At 34.4% G+C, this 12373-nt stretch overlaps 2 protein-coding genes and 1 non-coding gene across 4 annotated transcripts; 1 reads left to right on the forward strand and 2 right to left on the reverse strand.

The window, feature by feature from the left end:
- Positions 1–1451: 1451 nt before the first annotated feature.
- Positions 1452–5652, forward strand: LOC125200241 (probable serine incorporator). 2 transcript variants are annotated; one of them, XM_048097943.1, is made up of 13 exons: positions 1452–1561; positions 2184–2443; positions 2892–2968; positions 3133–3292; positions 3394–3418; positions 3700–3795; positions 4101–4275; positions 4480–4553; positions 4636–4705; positions 4843–4914; positions 5080–5216; positions 5305–5378; positions 5462–5652. In XM_048097943.1, exons 2-13 carry the CDS (start codon positions 2209–2211, stop codon positions 5536–5538), a joined length of 1272 nt encoding a protein of 423 aa, XP_047953900.1. In that variant the 5' UTR covers positions 1452–1561; positions 2184–2208; the 3' UTR covers positions 5539–5652. The 2 variants fall into 2 exon arrangements, with proteins under 2 accessions (XP_047953900.1, XP_047953899.1); XM_048097942.1 differs by lacking the exon at positions 1452–1561 and having other exon boundaries at positions 2081–2443.
- A 2276-nt stretch (positions 5653–7928) lies between these two features.
- Positions 7929–8031, reverse strand: LOC125200243. The gene has a single exon (XR_007172698.1). It is a non-coding gene; the product is annotated as a U6 spliceosomal RNA (small nuclear RNA).
- A 205-nt stretch (positions 8032–8236) lies between these two features.
- Positions 8237–10378, reverse strand: LOC125200240 (hydroxyethylthiazole kinase-like). The gene is made up of 2 exons (XM_048097941.1): positions 9842–10378; positions 8237–8723 (listed from the first exon to the last, which is right to left on the reverse strand). The coding sequence occupies exons 1-2, from the start codon at positions 10319–10321 to the stop codon at positions 8331–8333; spliced, it is 873 nt and encodes a 290-aa protein (XP_047953898.1). The 5' UTR covers positions 10322–10378; the 3' UTR covers positions 8237–8330.
- Between the last annotated feature and the right edge of the window lie 1995 nt (positions 10379–12373).

Raw genomic sequence — 12373 nt, forward strand, 5'->3', positions numbered from 1 at the left:
CATCCTCGCGCAACCTCTAATTGTTCATGCCGTAGCTATTTTCGATGAGTTGATACCTAGAAAAACAAGACAATAGTTAACATAAATTTGAGCCCCATTGTTAAATTCTTGGCCCTGTCAATAAGTGTAAATCAAGTTCAAGTCGTTAATTATCACGTCATGTTAACCAAAACAATAACATGTGATTAATAGGTTCATATCATGTGCGAATTGTGTACAAATTTGAAGGTAGTAGGTTTATTTCATGTTTAGATTGAGATTTTTCTTAACGGATCGAATTGATCAAGTCTTTTGGGTTAAGCTGTCACTATGAATACTTAATTATCATGCACAAAAGTATTAAAGTAGGCAAACTCAATTTATATATAAGCCGAATTAATACTTTTTCTTATATCTATATTTTACTTAATAAATAGGAGTATTATAGAGTAACATATAAGACTAATATAATAAAAATAGGCATATAAATACAATAGAATGCGAGTGAAGTTGGTTAGTGGAATGTGAGACTCATTTACCATTTATAATAAAATTAAAATGTGATTCTTATCGTGGATGAACTGAAATAACAAATTGTGAATCTTATTATGGGACTGAGGGAGTATAAATCATGCAGCTATAGATATAAATGTTGATTATATATTCTAAAAAGTAATGAAAAAAGCTCGAAATATTACCCATTTAATAATTACGGAATAGGTTTTAAACCTTGAGGTCACGAGCATATTAAACTTAGAAAACAATAATTAAAAAAAGGGTAATGATAAACAACCAAATTTTGTACAACCAAAACAAGATTATATTAGTAACTTTGATGTGTTAATTAAATATTAAAATAATAAATATAAATAGTTAACAAATTAAAAACACTTTATTAGTTTTTGGTCTCATTTTTAATTTTTTATTTTTATATTTGAATTATTTCTCTATTATTTTTTAAATTTGAATTAAAATATGCATTAATTATATTTTATGATTCAAAAAAAATTAAAAAATTATACATAAATACCATAATATTATGCATGTTCCCTATACTATAAATATGTCTAACTTTTTAATTAATTGTATAAATAAATTACATTTTTTCTCAAATAAATCAATTTTTAGTTGTACAAAATTTGGTTGCGTAGCTTTATTGTTAAAAAAAATACATGCAAAATCTAAACACATAAAATTGTATAATCAATGGATCCAAGAAGCAGAGATTATAGAGTTGTGGAAGAGGCACTAACTCCAAAGTGCTGCTGCTGCATTCACATTGGTTGCAGCTGACTTTCGAAATCCATTACTATTAATTTCATTTTATAAACAAATCAAAAAAAGCTATTGCATGTGATGTGACAAAAGAGGGTTGTTAATTGATTCATTTTTTCAGGGCCCTCGTTTTTCTTTCTCACTCTTTTTCTTCTACTAAAGAACAAAAAAGTGAGTTTCTAGCTGCTTATTTACAGCATTTTCCTGATGATATGTGACTCTCTGTCTCTTCATATTCTTCCCAGAAATCTCAAGAATCTTGAGAGAGAGAGAGAGAGAGAGAGAGAGAGAGAGAGGGAAGCAAAGGGTAAGTTCCAGTTTCAAGATTTCGCATTGTTGAGTTTCATACTTATGCAAGATTTCAACTTTAGAGAATTCACATTGCTGTGATTGGGTTTTAGTATGATTTTCTCACAATGTGGCTTTTCTTTCTTGACAAGAATGTGACATTTTACGAAATTGCCATTTCTTGTTCTGTTTCAAATCTTAGGCCAACAGAAATTCGTCTTTTTTGAAAATATGTTTTGAGTAAATTGACTATTGTTTTGTCCCTGCAATATCACGCACAAGTTATTACACATTGCTCAATCTTGGAAGTCTTGAAAAGGGTTTAATTCTTGGCTACTCCATGAAAGCCTGCAGTTTTTCTGCATTTCAATTAATTAATTCTTTAATTTAATATGATTATAATATTTTAAGTGAGAGGAAAGATTTACTTGAATCAACTTATTCCTTGCTTGAACATAACGTACATTTCATATATACTTTTCTTGGCTATAAGAAGGAATCTTGACTGTTTTTTCGTTTTCAAGATAAAGAGCAGCTATTTGCGAAATTTCATCACCAATTTAGTGAAAAATGATGTGCTTAAGATTATAGTGAGATGTGCATTTCAGCTGATCAGTAGTGTTATGTATCATGTTTAGCAGAAGTGGCTAGTTTTCTCTCGATAGGATGGACGGGCATGGCCGGAGTGTTGACCCTGCAACGATAGGGACTTCAACGAGGGGGAATGGAGGCTCTCATGGCGAAGAACTGCCCGGTTTGGGGCAAAAGGATATTAAGTGCTCTGCCCGGAAGAAGAAGTCTTTGAGGGCTCGATATGCTTATGGTGTCGTTTTTCTGTTGACGAATATAATAGCTTGGCTCTTCAGAGATTATGGTGAAAGGATCTTGCCTATGCTGCCTTGTGAGTTTTGCATTTGCTTTTGTTTTCACGTGTTGTGCAGGAGAGAAAATTATACTCCACATTTGCTCAAAATATATTATTCTCCTTCTGTTTATACTATATCTGTAGTTGCTTCTCTGTTTCTCTTGTTGTTCTGCTTTCTTGGCAGAGGCTTTTGGGTGTATGCTTCTATGCTAAGATTATTAGTACTTTCGAGTTTACATTGAGAGAGCATCACATTGATTGAGATTTTTTGTCCTTAGAATATGTTGAAAATCTTAGTTTGCTTCATTCTTGTATTTAATTATTGAAGATGAAGACTTCTCGACTTGGGTGGCGTCGCCTCTTCTAGCATTCTTTTACAACAGTAAATTGGATATCTAAACAATTGGATGGGATATAGTTATGTATGCCCTATTGAAATCCCACTGGCTTTTTCATTCTTGAAATATATTGATTCGTATTGCAGATTCAAGAGCTTGCGGGGCTGAGGAGAGAGAATGCTATCATACAATGGGAGTGCTTCGCGTCAGCTTAGGATGCTTTGTATCCTTATACACTCCTTGTCATTTCATTTGATACTACATCTTTTCTACTCAATGATCGAGGAAGGTTTTGTTAGTCGTTCTGAATGACACCTTAGTGTAATCTTTTGGTAGCGTAAAGTGAGGATGTAAGGGATGATATTTTCCTTGACATATATGACCTAGATATTCTTCTTTATAATGTTTCTAACGACATGTAATATCAGCAAACTGTATCAAGTACGAGCAGCGTGGCATTCTGGATGGTGGGGTTTGAAGTCTGTCATGTTGCTTATCTCCTTCGTGATTCCCTTCTTCATTCCCACGGACTATATTCAAATATACGGTATGTTTATTTACCTGTGTAAAAACTTAAGTTCCCAAATTATTTGTCTGAATGAACAAGGTGACATATAATTGTTTACTCATATTTCTTTTATTTTGCAGGTGAATTCGCTCGTGTTGGTGCAGGGTAATCTTCCGCTCATTCGAACTTTTGATTTGAGAAATGTATCTCTTATGCCAGCAGATTGCTAAATTACTGCTTAATCTGTTTCTCATCAACTGATATATGTGTGGCATAAAACAATGCAATGAAATGTTGAAGATTACTTAGGTGTTTTTGCTAAGACTTTTAACAAAATATTGGAACCAAAACCATCATTCATTATTTTTATATCTGATTTACATTCTGCACTCTGATGCAATAATATATATTCATCTTTATTTGATGTAACAACTCACATGTTGCAGGATTTTTTTAATTCTTCAGCTCATTAGTGTGATTGAATTTATCACATGGTGGAACAACTATTGGATGCCAGATGACAACAACAACAACAAATCTAGGTACAAGATCACCTTCCTTAAACCTAACTCGATTCCGATCTAAAGATCTTATCTGCTAAAAAAAGGATCAAGAGAACCATCTGAGAACCTGCATTGAATTTAGATCGTTTCTAGACAGATGTCCAACTCCAACATCCTCAGTCATGACGTAGCTTTTCATGCTTTTTAAGTGTATTTTTTTTACGTAGATAAAGTAGCACGTCATATTATAGAGATATTTGATAAGTGAAGCTATCATGTTGAATGTGAATATTCAAGAAAAAAAAATTGATCTAATGCCAAAAATAATTCTTTACTGTCTGCAGCAACTGTTCCATTGGGCTATTCATGTCAACGGTGTTTTACATCGCTTCTGCCTGTGGAATCGCAGTGATGTACGTGCTTTACGCCTCAAAGATGTCATGCACCCTTAACATATTCTTCATCACATGGACCGGAGTTCTGCTTATTGTGATGATGGCCATATCGTTGCATTCAAGGGTACGACTTTTGCATATGTGCAACAAATTCATCATTTTAGTTAGTCTTGATTATTGATCACTTTATACTGTGTTTAATAAATGATTTCAATGAAAGATTATAGAAATTAAAGAAATTGATCAACATGTTTCTGATTTCTATTCGTATAGAGACAACGTATCTATAGATATACGACTGATTGAGTGATTGTCATGATTGAGACAGGTGAACAGAGGGCTGCTGTCATCGGGGATTATGGCTTCTTACATTGTTTTCCTCTGTTGGAGTGCTATCAGAAGGTAATAGAAATCTCATATCTCAATCTGTACTCTCTGAAAAACTACAAAATCATCGATCTCCATTTGTCATGTTTGAATGCAGTGAGCCTGCTACTGAGAAATGCAGCCATGACAGAGAAAGTGGACATCATATTGGTTGGTCTACTATAGTTGTAAGATCTCACACACTAATGTGATTGATCCTTGTTGCGCTTCTACTTCATTTTGTGTAAATGAATCCGAATGAGAAGTTACACATGCAATATGATACTAATTTCTTTCTATGTTTGCCTTGTGCTGTTTCTTGCAGGGATTTGTGATTGCTCTATTTGCAATTGTAATCGCCACATTCTCAACAGGGATCGACTCACAGTCATTCCAGGTACGGTTTTCCACCACACGAGACCATAAATCAACTGATAGCATGAAGTTCGATGTTATTTGAGAAATTGTAGTCCTAACCAATGCAAAAAAGGGCCAAAGTTGAGGCCATAAGTTGATAAAATAGGTAATGCGATGCTAAGAGGTATGCCATGTGATGATACAGTTTCGTAAAGATGAAGTTGAGCGGGAAGAAGATGATCTTCCATACGGATATGGGTTCTTCCACCTCGTGTTCTCACTGGGGGCGATGTATTTCGCAATGCTATTCATCAGTTGGAATTTGGGGAGTTTGACAAGAAAGTAAGTTGATTAGTTAGTTAGTTCATTTCTTGAAAAGGTTATGTATGTGTGTGTGTGTTTCCTAACATAATTGTGTAAGAAAATGCAGATGGAGTATTGATGTGGGGTGGGCTAGTACATGGGTGAAGATTGTGAATGAATGGTTTGCAGCCACAATATACAGTAAGTTGCTCTTTCTCTCTGTCTCTTTATTGTTTTGCTTGTGTTGATGATTGATGGGATGAAATATTGTGCAAATTGGGCAGTGTGGAAGTTGATATTTCCAACATTGAGGGAAACCAAAGTAATGAACCATGAAGAGGAGACCACAGAGCAAGTGTAGATAGATATGTTGGACCATGAATTTTGATGCAAAATGTAATATATGTCTATTGTAATGTAACTCTCTTTATATTATATCTATACGCACAAATATATATACACATTTTCTCATTCATTAATTTTCTCTCTATAAAAGAATGAATTACTTCTATAAGAATAAAGAAAAAAATTGTACATATAATAAAAAAAAGAAATTATATCTTGATCCTATAATAAAAATAAAATTACAATATGGTTTTACTAAGAGTATATTTGAAAAAGTACATTAATGAAAAACTTAATCATACGTATGATAATATACGTATGAATAGTATACATTTGAAATCTAACATTCCTTTAATAAACCAAGCTGTCCAACATCAAATGAATTATATTCTTCCGTTTATTTGAATGTCCATTATAGTATTAATTCTCTCCATCCTCGTCCATTGGTATTGAGTCACTTTTTCTTAGCACCAAAATTAATAAAGCTATATTGAAATGTATTAACTAAAGAAAAAATAAAGAAAAAATAACGTAAGAGAGAGATTAAAGTAGAAAAAGTATTAATCTTTACCAAAAAAATATAAATGACTCAATTATCTTGAAACTATCCAAAATTTTAGAAAAATGATCCAATTACAAGGAACCAAGGAACCTATGGAGTATATAACTAGCCCTAATCAATAGGTAGAAATAATTATAAATCCTAATTATGAAATAATATGAGAATCTAAAATAACATTACTAGATAAACTCATGCCAAACAATGTAGCATAAAAGCACATAAATTAAAGAAAGGTTGTTTAGGAATATTGAGGGCGAGCTGCTGTGGTGGTCCGGTGCTGGCGGAGATCTGTCGTCATCGTGCTTACAGTGGACAACGACGGAAAGCTTTTGTCCGGCGTTGCAATGGCCGGGAGTGCTGCAGATGAAGTAGCGGCGGCCGGGCACCGTTAACTCGACCGAGTCATGACCCGTCGTGTAGGTAAGAATAGGCGAGCTCGAGTTGCACGTCTCGTAATCTTGCTGACTCACTTCCATCACGTTGTGGAATTGTTGATTGTATTTGAAATCTGTCATTGTCAATTTTTTCTTTAGTTATTATACGTGTACATATTACATCAATAAATTCAGACACGTAGCATGCCATAAACTTTCACTACCAATCTTCTAATCGTTTGTAAATGTGTCATTATAACACTAGTTTTTAAACATTTTATCCTCTAATTGCAACATCCCAATTTGTTTTCCATCAAATTAAAATTTGCACCCGAAACCTATGTCGTTTTACATTTACTTGTGGCCTGCCTTATGGCACTACATAGTTTTGTTATTTTTAAAAATGGGAATATACTCATTAAATCTAATACAAGATTAAAGTAGCAGTAACAAATACTCCTACTATAATACTTGCAACATTTAAAAAAACGTGAATATCATAAGTTCAGGTAGATTTCCTATAAATATATAATATAGTTGAACAAGGGGATGTAAATACATAGATGCAATTTTGTACTAGAATATTAGGTGAGGGATAGAATTTGACCTAATCGATCGCCAACTTGAAAGTTGTTAGTAGAAGCCCAGTTGGGATAATCGACTGTGCCGGAGGCGGTCCAGCCGTAGGTGCCACCGACCTCGTAATTAGTGGCCACGGTGCTGCCGAGGAGGGCCATTGCAGACATAATTAGTAGTAAGTTGGAATAATACAACATGGCACCTCAAAAATAAAGTTTAAGAATAGTTGATGAAATATATGGCTTGATGATTGAGAACCCTTGTCTGTATATATATAACATGAAAAATATAAAATTTACTTTTTTTAATACTCATGATTTAGGAAATTTTCAAATTAAATTTGGAATTAAGATAATGGGATTTTTGGAAGTTGATATTGCTGGGAAATTAAGATATTCACTTTCAATTAATTCAAATATATGACTGATGTAAATTCATAGAAAGAAATATATATTTTTTAATTAATTCCAAATATAAAAGTAAATATTTTGGGCAATATTGCGTACTTAATATCATCGGGTAGGATTATTTATTTCTCCAATTGCTGCTTTGATTGGGATCTTTTTGCATTTAATATTTATTATTAGTGTAGTATATTTTTTTTCTTACATGGAATCTTGGATTCTTTTATTTATGCAAATATATTTTCCATATTTACTTTTTTGTTGGTTAAGTGTAATTAAAAAGAGTTAATATTAATTTTTTTTTCTTACATGGAATCTTGGATTCTTTTATTTATGCAAATATATTTTCCATATTTACTTTTTTGTTGGTTAAGTGTAATTAAAAAGAGTTAATATTAAATCCAGATTATTTGTGGTACTATAAAATGACAGAAAAAGAAAGAAAGAATTGTGTCTAAAACAAAAAAAAGAAAAATAGAGTGAAAAAAAAAATTTGGACCATTTCTCAATTTATGCGTGTCATCCTTGCGCAGGGGCCATGCTAATCTTCTCTGTATCGTTCCAATTTTATCGGATGTCCCCGAGGGGACAACAATCACATGCTGCATTCTTCATATAAGCATCACTAAAATATTGTCAGTATTCGATGTGGGATAGAACTTTACTAAAATTTCCCAATCTTTCTAGCCTCAAATCAACTGCAAAATTAAGAATTGTTGAAAAATCAATGTTATTAGAACTACACTATCTGCTGTCTGATCGATATAAGTATACAAAAACAACAAATCAAATCAATGAAAACGAAAACATAACCATAGATTATTTAACATAAGATTCATAACAACAATATACATTGTTCATCTTTCAGCTTTCCTTCCTATGATACATATCACGAAACGTTGGCGATTTTCGCTCTTTGAAGAACAGCAGTTCGATCAAGGCTGTGAAGCGCATCAATCAAATGCATCCGCAGCGAGCCTGGACCTCCAGCAGAGCACATGCCTAGTTCGCCAGCAACGCCAAACACGGACAGTGCAGCAGCAGTGGCTTCGAACGGCTGTGATGGAGTCACTGCCACGAAAGCAGCAATGAGGGCTGTCACCGCGCATCCCGTTGCTGTAATCTTCTGCAGAATAGGAACCCCGTTTTTGGCACCCACGACGCGCTCCCCATCCGTGACTATGTCCACGGCTCCAGACACTGCAACTATGCACCCATAGGTTCGGGCCAGGGACTTTGCTGCCTCAATGGCATCCGTTGATTCATGCATGCTGTCCGCGCCCTGTAGATAAGCATAAATGGTGAAAAGAATTCAAAAGTTTTATGAATTGTAGTTGTGATGAACAAGGAACTAGTAGTCATCTCTTGGTTAGATGGAATTCTACGCGACATAGCTAAAACTACTATAGCGAGCTGATCACTTAGAGGCTTTGTGATGATATCCACAATCTGTTCATCAAGTTTTCTGCACCTATAGATGCAGTTTTTCGGATTGATTAAAGCAATTTAACTCTGAAAGTTGAAGTTTTGAGACACTAATCTCACAGCAGGGAAACATATTCTGCTAAACCAGCATTTGAGACTATGATCAAAGGCATAGAGGTACCAATGTTGCACAAACAAAGATTCCATAGAAGATCAATCTAGTCGAAAAACTCAACTGCCGGGCAGTGATCAAGAAGAAGAAAGGTGTGGAAATTCTAAGAACTACAGATCAAATCCATCATTTTGTCGCTTCTGAGCTGAAGATGGACCAAACTCAAGGAGGGGTTCGACAATTCTATATCGAAATACTCCCTCTAATCTTACAGCAGCATGATCATATCTCAGAAAATAACTAGTTTTGGGCTTTTGTATTCAAGCAAAGAATCAGGAGTACATGAAATGCGATGGCGGCTGTTCTAAAAGAGGCGTTATTCACTCTGTTTCACTTTGCTAATGCAGCAGCAGCTACTTAAGAGATGATGATTTGGATACAAATGGCTTCAAATCTGGTTATTTGGATTCCACAATATCCATGCTGTAATAGATGATTTGGAGCTGATAGATTGAAGCATAGTTGGTAAGTCACTTTTCTTCTACATATTCAACAGGTAATTGTGTAACTACTATTAATCCTCTTGTTAAAAAGAAAAAAATAAAGGCTGAAGCACCATATAACATCAAACAGTGGTTGATAAACTCTCCAAACTGCCATTGGAGAAGAAGCAAACTTTGATTATTCAACACCATCACAATTTCCTATGAAATTTCAAGAACTACTTAAAAATCAAACAAAATCAGTTTGCATAACACACCAATCATACTTAGTTCTTCAAAAACAGCTCCAACTCAATATTGCAATGAGATGCAACAGACATTATCTACAATTAAAATAGGAAATAAAGCTTTGTGTTTTACCTTAAAATTGGCATTAGCAGAGCCATTAAAAAGCACCAAAATCTCAGAGCCATTGCCCCTAACAACAGTGGGCCCCAGAGTAAGCAGCTCCAAGCACGCCTTCAGCCGGAAAGCGGAAGCTCCGGCGGCGACGGGGTCGAGAATCCACGGCCTATTGGACTCATTGGCGACGGCCGCGGCCATCTTCATCGCCGGTAGCCAGGCGGGCGTGAGGGTTCCGACGTTGATGTAGAGAGCGTGGACCTTGGGCGTGAAGTCTGGGATCTCTTCGACGGAGTGTATCATAGCCGGAGAAGCGCCGGCGGAGAGCAGGACGTTAGCGACCAAATCCATGGAGACGAGGTTTGTGATGCACTGAATTAGCGGCGGTGAAGACGAATTCCGTACACATTCCAAGTGGGTCCACGCTAGCTGGGCCCAAGATTCGGACTTTTCGTCGTTGGCGGCGGTTTCGGCTTGATTGAGTGTTTCGTCGGCCATGGCGATGCGCCGCCGTAAGAAGTCGTGTGCAGTTTTCCCTGACTTGTTATGGTTAAGGTAAAGTTTCGATTTTTATACAACAAAAAGAGGTAGTTAATCAAATTTATGGAAGGGGAAAATAGTACTCCCTCCGTCTGCCATTTTGGAGTCCCGGTCATTTTTGCGCAATCATTTTGTAAAAATGACAATAAATAGTTGGAGAAATTATACCGTAAGAAAGAGAATAATGTTGAGAAGAGTCTTAACAACATTAGTCTCTCTCTTATTTTACCATTTCTCCACTGTAATTATTTATTGTCATTTTTATAAAATGACAGCGCAAAAGTGACTGGAACTCCTAATGGCGGACGGAGGGAGCAGTACCCATATTCTATTCATTTTTTCTACCACTTCCATTTATAAAAAGTTAAAAACAATTTTTTAAAACCTTCCTCAGGAAATAATGATACTTCTAAAATGATGACCGGTGGAAGTATATTGTTAAAGCGTGTATGAGACATATATGATGATCCCTCAAGTTTGATGTTAAATTCTTATCAAATTAAACACTAAAACAGTGACACGCCAAACCTTCGCGGCAATTAGCTAGAACAACTAGAAAAGATAGAATAAGCTAGTGATATTTCACTACAAAAAGGTTACAATTTACAAAGAACTGTGTGATCGTGAGAAATTTATTCACGATTTTTGACTTTATGATATCACTTTGCTCAAATAGTGTTTAATAATTGACTCGGTCAAGTCAGTCATTCTACTCCAGCGATTTGGCCTGGCTCAACCATGTGAATTGTAGACTTATTATCACTTGGTAGCCACTCTGGCATATAGAAGACTGACTAACTGACTCGATCGAGTTACACGTTTAAATTGTGTACGTATTAGTCTGATTCGTTTCATTTTCATTTTTGACCTATTTTAGTTTTTTTTAAGCTACAAAATTCATCACTCATCAAAATTGCACTGTTAATAATCTTAAATAGAACAAGTTAGTACTACTATTTTTATATTTCGTTGTTATCTTTTGCTATATTTAAGTTTAAAAATATTCAATGTTAATTTTAAATACAAAACCATATACTGAAACGAGCCGGGCCGTCGACAGCAACTACAGTTCTGATAATGGGCCAAGACTTGACCATAAAAGAGGCCCGCATTGTAGAGGAAATGCTCGCTCTTATAATAAACAACTATCTTAATTTATTGAAAAAGGAAAGGACCACCCAAATCTGCCTTGATGATAATTAAATTAATTTAATACATTAAATAATAAAAAGTAGTGTATCTCCATCTTATGAGAAAAGTGATACACTGTACTTAGTGGAATTAGTGTACCACAAGCTTAAATTTATGAATCTTGAAAGTACTACCAATTATTTGGATTCAAAGTCTTCTTTTAACATGTTCTGATTTTAATAATTAAATGCACTTATTTTTTTTGTTGAACATATATGAGGCTATTAGTCTTTCAAACAACTTACAAATAGGACTTATAAGCTTTTTATTAATAATGTATGAAAAATAAGCTTTCTATCACCTTATATGCTAAAAATATACAGTAGCTTTAAAATAAAAAGTTCTTAAATCTCAACTTAATTTTCTTACTTTTAATCAACAACTGAGTTATAAAAATAATACAACAAGATTTATCAATGCATAGCATAATCGGTATGAGTTAATTAGTCCCTTAATAATTGTTCAATTTGATTCCGTATGAGTTTGAAGAAATGTAATAGAAAGTGGATTGAAAAAGTTAGTATAATATAAGTCTTATTATTTTTATACATTAGTTTTATACATTAGTTTTATAATAAAGAGAGAACATCTTTTTTGGTCCACGAACTTTGCCAAAGTATCATTTTAGGTCAGTGAAACTTGATAATATCATTTGAGATCCGTCAACTATAAGTTAATATCATTCGAAGTACTTTTTTACTATTTCCAAGAGTTTATGGACGAAAATACCCTCAATACCTTGAAGGCTCCCTCCGTCCCAAGATATTAGACCCTTATTCCTTTTTGGAGTGTCCTAACATATTTGAATCATTTCTATTT

This window comes from Salvia hispanica, unplaced genomic scaffold (assembly GCF_023119035.1).
Source record: "Salvia hispanica cultivar TCC Black 2014 unplaced genomic scaffold, UniMelb_Shisp_WGS_1.0 HiC_scaffold_86, whole genome shotgun sequence".
NCBI lineage: Eukaryota > Viridiplantae > Streptophyta > Magnoliopsida > Lamiales > Lamiaceae > Salvia > Salvia hispanica.